Below are 8,310 nucleotides of genomic sequence, written 5' to 3'. Positions count from 1 at the left end.
ATTATTTAAAGAATGATAATCATATGACAACAAAATAGTTTAAAGACCATTACAATGTGATAATATAATATAGACATGTATAATAGCAAAATAGTAATTTTATCTTAAATAAGTACAATTAAAAAAAATGACAATCATTTAACAACTAAACTACTAATGTTTCGTGATCAAAAGAAAAATCATATCAAACCAATTTTTTTTCTATTTACTCTATATGTCCACATATCCTCTATCTATTTCTCTCTTGTCGCCCCCTCTATCTTCAGCTCTACTTTGTTTAAAAACAATTACATACAAAGAATCTAAATAATATTTTTATAGAAATTATATTTTGTAATAAGGGTTGACAAAGCTTTCATGCAAGACCACACATTGTGTCACATTAACAACTCAAAACATCTCATACATTTAAATTGAATAAGAAAAAGACATAATTTAAGTCTCCTTTTCTTCGTTTCCTACTCTTTCTTGAACATGTCTGATCAAGGAAAGGACATAATCGAAGTCTCCTTTTCGTTGCTTCCTTCTCTTCCTAGGACGATTTGGATCTGTGTGAAATAATTGGTCAAGCGTTGGATACTCAAGTATAGTTTTACATGTTAATCGAAAAAGATCCTTTATTATGAGATAATGAGCAACCTGCACATAAAATGATTCAATCTTTAAAAGTTTATAGAAAAGTTGAATCAAACTTAAAATATTTCTATTTTATTAAATATTAAATTCAAAAAGAAGAAATCAAACTTTAAAAATATTTCTATTTTATGTAGACAACACCTTAACAAAAATTTAATTCTAAAATAAAAGTGAAGTGAAGAGATTCACTAATATAAACTTTTATTAGGCCACAATTTATTTATTAAATCCACTTAGGAAGACCAAGAGTATCAGCTCCTTTCGAACAAACTAACAACAAGTGGAAGACCAAGGGTCTCAACTTAGAAATCCACTTAGGAAGACCAAGAGTCTACATAAAGGTGTCCCTCATGGGAGTTGAACTTGGGTCTCCACATTGAGAACTCAATGCTTTAACCAAGCTCAACCCCTTGGACACAATTTATTTTCATTCATATGTTTATCCCTACAATTCTAGAGTTTAATCTTGAGAGGCTCAAATTTAATTCAAGTAGATTTTTGAGGTTCCAAGAATCTAAGATGTTCAATAAAAATTACTTTTTATTACATTTATCAAATTAATTTATTCACACCAATTACTTAACTATCATACCTATTTTAAAGGAAATTTTTTTATATTAAATTAAAGTAAAAAATCTATTTAAACTACAATATTATTATTATAATATTAGATTGATATAATTACAAAGTTAATTGATTACATTAGAATATTTGCTTCCTATACATAAAAGGTATTAAATAATCATTCAATAAAATATATAAATTTATTTTAACTTAATGTAAAATTTTATTAAATTAAAAATAAATATATATATTAAAATTTAGAAGAAACGGAACCTTTAAAAATATTTGAGTTGTAGCAGTGAAGAAATAAAACTTACACTTCTCAATTCGAGAAGGGTTTCCCAATCAAGAGCTACAAACTCTTCATCCCATTTCTTCACAGCTTCAGTCGATTCGCCTGAATTTTGAGCGTCTATGTGATGTTTGCAGAATTCGATTACCAAGGCCAATATTTTACTGGAAACATATTTCAGTGGTATAACTGATTTGTCCTCTGTATGCTCTATCAAACGCTTTATCACTTCCGACTCCATGGCCACAACCTCGTCTATTTCGAATACATCATTGTCTGAGCTCCTTAAAATCACCTTGCCTTCCATGGATTCAAACAAATTTTCAACAAATTTCAGCGGATACAAAGAAATTTTCAACAAATTTGAGCAAATCCTGTACAGTGGAGGAAAGGAAATAAAATAAAATACTGTACAGGAAATATAATGGTCAGGTTCAGCATTTAAAGAAGCAAAATCTGTTACCGATCAAAGGTTGGACTGGATGCGTCGATAGGTATTCCAGCTGTTAAACTTCATTTGAAGAATTCTTTGATTTTCAATTTTAATTATTATAGATCGATTTTTTTTTTTGTTTTACTGTATTATATCACGAGTATTCATACCTACAGCAGAATGAGTGGGTAAGATTAATGTCTAATTATTATTATTTATTTTTAAAATCAAATACTGTAGAGGGAATATAATGGAGAGGTTCAATATTTAAAGACGCCAATTTTGTTACTATCAAGACTGGAATGTTATGCGTCGATAGGTATTCCACCTGTTAAACTTCATTCCAGCGATTCTTGATTTTCAATTTTAATTATTCAAGATTGAATTTTTTTTTTGTCAGAAGGTAAGATCTAATTATTATTGTTTTGAAAAACATATCATTTGAAATTCATTATATTTTTTTATTATTACATATCGTCATATGTTTTAAATAGTTGGTATAGTTGAAATTTTTTTAATTTTTATATAATTATTTCTTTCTTTCCCATTTTTGTAAATGATTTTAAGAAAAAAAATTCACTTTATTAGTAGTTGTCATTAGGCTAGTGCTGTTGCAATGGGTTGGAATCAATTTTTTAACTGGTTATTATTCAACCGTTTTTCCATCAATTAAAATTATGAATTTTTTTTTAATATTTTTTTTAAATAGTTGTTTAAGTTTATAAATTATAGAAATTGTTTTTCTCCAATCTAATTGGCTCAAATAATTTTTTAGGCAAATTTTTTAGGTGCATTAAAATTATATTTATAATGTTTAAATTTTCTTTTCAAATTATTTAGAATATCTTTTAAAACTTCATATAAATAAATAAACATATATATAATATAAAAAATTATGAATTAATAATATTATTTTAATTATCTTAATGCAATTTCGAAGTGGGATACCATTGGGTATATATATATATATATATATATATATATATATATATATATATATATATATATATATATATATATATATATATATATATATATATATATATATATATATTGCATAATAAGTTTTTGAAAATTAATTTGTCGATTAGCGGATTGTAATGGGGTCTGCAAATTCGGCGATTGCGAATCTGACATCTGCGAACCTCGGGGTCTACGAACACTAAGTCTGGTTGTTTGCGAGTTGTTCGAGGCGACCTTGCTGACGTGGACACCTCGGCATCTCTGTGGAGGGGTTAATTCTCCTCCACCCGGTTTGAAACTCCTATCCACTGCTCTTTTTCCATTTTTCTTTCCTTCTATTTCCAAAATTAATACTGGACTTCAATTAATTCGTAACACCCCCCACCTACCTGGTCGCTCGTACGGCTTAAACCTTGGCTTCCTATGGAGCCAGAGTCGGATGGTGGTGCCATTAACGGCCCTAAATCCGCAGATCAAGCTAAATCTCCGCCGAAAAAATCCTTTGCCGAAACTGTCTCCCCGCCTACACATGGAGTCAACCCTAATGCGCGATTTTCTAAGGCTCCTGGCAAAGATCGATCCGGTGAGGAAGGTAAGGGCCCTAGTACTATCTTAGGTTCCTTCTACATTTTGCCCAATTTGGAAATGTTGAGCGAAATTGCCTCGGAAAAGACTAGGTTAAGTAATACGGCCATTTTCTTTGCATGTGTTGATGTTGAGAAATGTCCACCTAGGAAATTTTTAGATGATTGGTTTCATAACCTCTAGAATTTAAAATTAGGGCTTAAAATATCATTCTGTAGACAAATTCAAAAGGGTCTCTACCTTATTTTCTTTAACACTCACGAGGCTCAAAGGGAGGCACTAAAGCGTCAATACTGGACAGTTGGGAATACTTCCTTCCGTGCCCTAGCTTGGTCTCCAGAGGCGGTTGGTGATGAGGTTCTCGCACTGGCCTCCCTTAGGTGGGTCATCCTCAAGGATGTCCCCCCCTTCCTTTGGCATTTTCTTCCACAGTTAATGGAACCTTTTGGAAAAACAATCTGTATTGATGAAACGACCCGCCTCGTCCCTAACCTGGATGCTAGAATGCTTGTATCGATTAAGTCGGGGATTGATTTCCCACCATCTTTAACCCTAAACGTCAATGAAGAAAATTTTGTCTGCCCTATTGAAATGCTTGGAGGATTAAATGCATGCTTTCTCTACAAAAAACAAGGGCATCTTCGAAAAAATTGCCCAATCATTAATTGTAGAAAACATAAACCCAACATTAACTCAACTGATGCATCCACAAACCCTAGAACCAAGATTTTTCAAAACTCATCCACCCCGCTCCCTGTTAACGAAGAAACCGCTATTCCCATCACCAATTCATCAGAATTCAAACTGATGCACATTGATCACACGCCCCTTGTCTCTGAACACCTCGGTCCGGCCTCTGACCCAACAATTAGTCCTGCAGAATCACCCTCTGACTGTTTTCAGTTGGTCACTTCTAGGAAGCGAAGGAGGAAAATTAGCAACCTGAATGCCCCAAACAACCAAGTAACAAGCATTTGCGATTACTCCCTCCCTACAAATAATAGCTCACCCACTCCCGCTCGAACCTCGGCGAACTCTGTGGTTAAAAAAATGGTTAAAAAACTTGAGAACCCTAGTTGAAGTGCTGATGTTGCTAGCACCAGTGATAACCCTACAAGTTTGATGATCAAATCTAAAACCCCCAAGAATTCGGACTCCTCATCACCTGCAGGGCTTACCCCTAAAGTTAACATCACCAACCCTTCGATAGCTTCTATGCTCAAAGAGTTAGAAGATAATCATGTTATTGAAGTAATCTACGCCAATAAGGGTCTTGAGGAAATTAGGTCTAGCACAGTGCTCCTTGGCTTTCCAGACTCCCGGATGTTTGGATCCGACATAGGAGGAATTGCAGCTACTAGGAATGAACCATCTAAAGTTAGTGAAGATGAGGACGACCTTATGAAAGGATCCTCCTTGGCTAAGAAGAAAGGTAGGCCTATGGGCTCCAAGAATAAAAAGAAATTTGGAGATCCTTGCGGTCTCCCTAGTTGAACCTCTTAACCCTCTTCTCTAATGAAATACATCTCTTGGAATATTAGAGGCCTTGAGTTGCCTGATAGGAAGTTTGTCATCAAAATCTCTCTAAGCCACCACAAGAACTTAGATTTCTTGATGTTGCAAGAACTTAAATCCGTGGGATTCCATCTTGACAGCTTGCTTGACTTTATCTGGAGAGATGCAATCAAAATTTGCACCAACCACCCGAAAGGAAAGGGATGAGTTGGCCTCCTTATCTCCCCTAAGTGGGCAAGAAACATTAGGGATAAAGGGATCTCCCCATGCAATAGAGCAGCCTGGGCTACCCTAGATATTAGGGGTTCCAGCTTTGGCGTATGCTCCATATATGCACCTAATGACTACAAGGAAAGAGTGTCCCTTTGGATCTGGCTGACTTCCCTCCCAAGTATCCCCTGGATAGTGGCTAGAGACTTCAATATGACTGAGCATCAAGATGACAAGGCTGGGGGACTTCCTTTTGAATGGAAAAATGCAGAAAAACCTCACTAGGACAAACTTAAACAAAAACTCCAATTATTTGACCCCCTCGAGGGCACTAAAACTATTGCTTCTAACCTATGGTACACTTGGTGCAACTTTCAACAAGGTCCCAATCGCATTTACTCCAGACTGGACAGATTTTATGTTAATAATGACTTCTTCTCCTTCTCCCCTAATCACTTGGGGAGTGTGGTTGATGTCTTGTCAGTTACCCTTTCTGACCACTTTCCTATCCTAGTGGTCATTAACACTAGAAATGCTATCCCTATCAACAGCTCCTGTAGCAAGAAATTTATTCTCAACACCTCCCTCCTCAAAGACCAAGATGTTCTAGGTGCCATTGAGGTGGTCAGGCTCTTCAACCTTCAACCTCGGCTTCCCCAATCCTGCACCCTTAGGTGGACAAGGAATGTCTCCTCCTGGCAGAAAGTACTCCAAACCATTCGCCAAAAGAAAGCCAAGGACTCTAGAGCCATGGAAAAAACTCTCACCCATCGCCTCCATTCCTTAGAACAGGATATTCAGACTAATCCCTCCTCCCCTACCATGGCCAAGTGTGTTTCTAAAGCTAGAGATATCCTCAGAAAGCACCAGCAGGTCAAAATCAGGGGAGCCTTCATTAGAGCTCGCAACCACTGGCTCCAATTTGGAGATAAAGGCTCCAAAATCTTCTTTAAACTCCTTAAGTAGAAGCAAAACAGAGAAAAAATTGATAGAATAACTATAGACAACAAGGAACTCCTAGATCTCAATGATATCAAAGAGGCCTTCGAAAGGTTCTATAGAACTCTCTTTACCTCAGAAGATAATGAAGCCTCAAAAGAGGATCGACACAAATGTAGTACCATCATCCCTAAAAGAATCTCTCAAGATGATGCTCTCCTCCTCAGAGCCAAGATCTCTATACAAGAAATTGTCGATGCTATTAAGGCCCTCAAGGATAATAAGGCCCCAGGCCCCAATGGTCTCCTTGCGGAGTTCTACAAAGCCAATCTTGAATGGGTCACACATGACCTCTATGACATATACAATGAAGCTCTTGACAATGGCACCCTGGGGGAACTCATAAATAAAGGTATTGTTAAACTCATCCCTAAAGAAGGAGACAAAGTGCTCATTAAGAACTGGAGGCCAATCACCCTCCTTAACATCAAATATAAAATCCTTGCCAAAGCCTTAGCTACCCGCCTTGGAAAAATTCTTCCAAAATTCATTTGCTCTACCCAAACTAGATTCATTAAAGGCAGATACATATTGGAAAACCTTGTCACTAGTTGGGAATCCATGGAATGGGCCAAAACCTCTAACTAGGACGCTACCATGTTCCTTATGGACTTTGAAAAAGCCTATGACAGAGTCGAGTGGGATTTCATCCTCATGATGCTCCGAGCTTTTGGCTTCCCTAACGAGTTTTGTGACTATGTCTGAATTCTCCTCAAAGATGCTTCCGCCATGATTGAAGTTAATAGAACCCTATCCCAACCTATTCCTCTCTCTAGATCCATAAGGCAGGGCTGCCCTCTTGCCCCTACTTTCTTTTTCACTACCTCAGATGCCCTCTTTTATCTCCTTAGAGATGATACTCTATCTCCTAGAGTCCATGGCATCGTGTTGCCGGATGACTCTGAATTGCTGAATATCCAGTTTGCTGATGATACCTCTCTTTTCCTAGAGCTCTCTAGGCAAAACATCGATTCCCTCAACCTAAAAATTGACACCTTTGGTAAAGCCTCTGGAGCTAGGATCTCCAGCTCCAAATCTATTCTACTTGGTTAGAAAGATGAACCTCCAGACTAGCTACAGCAAGATGGGTACTCATGGGGAGGACCCAACATGATTGTCAAGTATCTTGGTATCCCCTTCTCTATATCTCCCTCTCTTTGAGACATGTGGACCTGGGTTAAGGGGAAAATTGATAGGAAGCTCAACAAGTGGGATAATAGGATCCTCTCCCTAGCAGGTAGGGTTCAAGTATGTCAAAAAATCCTCTCCTCATACAGTATCTACTACTCTTCGGTTTGGATGTTTAACAATTATCAAATTTATGAAATCCAAAAGGGTATCAGACGCTTCCTCTGGTCTGATGGTAAGGGAAAAAGAAAGGCCCATGCGGTGAAATGGGCCAGGTGCCACTTAGACAAAAAACTTGGAGGTTTGGACCTTAAGGATCTTAAGTTGCAAGGAATCTCCCTTGCCGCCAAATGGATATTTCATGCACTAGATGGGCAAGAACCTTGGAAGATTCTTATCAGAAATAACATTCAAAATAGATTCCTCAAGGTTGCCAAATCATGGAAAGCCCTCCCACTCAATGATCTACTTGTTGGAAGTTTCTCGGTGTCTATCCAAGGCACCTGGGTCTTTAAGTCCATCTAGAAAGCCTGGGAGCATGTGCGTGGACTTATTTGCAACTCTAGCATTGACTGTGATAACATTATACATGGTGAAAGGTCGATATGGTGGAACCTCCACCATAACTCTAAGCCACTGGCTTTAACCCAAGGTTGTTCTGCTAGATTCTGGCATAACAAGGGGATCAAGTATCTTATGGATATCCTGGAAAATGACAACCTCATCACCTGGGAGGAACTTAGTAGTAAATTTAATCTCCCTACTTCGCATAAGTAGACCTACAATATGATTAGGAATGTCTGTAAGACCCTCAATCTTCCTAAGAACACTCATGTTGATGCCCACAGGTACCTCTCATTCCTATGGAAGGATGGCTCCCCCCTCCCAAAAATTAAATCCAGAGTTATCTACAACTTGCTTAACCAAGACACCTCTGTGATCGACCATGTCAACACCCTATGGAATGTTCACCACAGCCCCACCG

General features: G+C 37.3%; 1 protein-coding gene across 1 annotated transcript; it reads right to left on the bottom strand.

Annotated features, from left to right (window-relative positions):
- Positions 1–435: 435 nt before the first annotated feature.
- Positions 436–1,799, bottom strand: LOC131047071 (SKP1-like protein 1B). The gene is made up of 2 exons (XM_059211506.1): positions 1,518–1,799; positions 436–639 (listed from the first exon to the last, which is right to left on the bottom strand). The coding sequence occupies exons 1-2, from the start codon at positions 1,797–1,799 to the stop codon at positions 436–438; spliced, it is 486 nt and encodes a 161-aa protein (XP_059067489.1).
- Positions 1,800–8,310: the final 6,511 nt, after the last annotated feature.

This window comes from Cryptomeria japonica, chromosome 9, assembly GCF_030272615.1.
Source record: "Cryptomeria japonica chromosome 9, Sugi_1.0, whole genome shotgun sequence".
NCBI classification, from domain to species: domain Eukaryota; kingdom Viridiplantae; phylum Streptophyta; class Pinopsida; order Cupressales; family Cupressaceae; genus Cryptomeria; species Cryptomeria japonica.
The sequence above is the reverse complement of the archived record's forward strand: the minus strand, read 5'-3'. Positions and strand labels throughout refer to the sequence as shown.

Bases quoted from the DNA above. Each gene is read 5' to 3' on its own strand.
- LOC131047071 (XM_059211506.1), bottom strand. From the start codon at position 1,799: ATGGAAGGCAAGGTGATTTTAAGGAGCTCAGACAATGATGTATTCGAA. The intron at 640-1,517 runs GTAAGTTTTATT...TTTTATGTGCAG, and splicing joins CCCTTCTCGAATTGAGAAGT to GTTGCTCATTATCTCATAAT.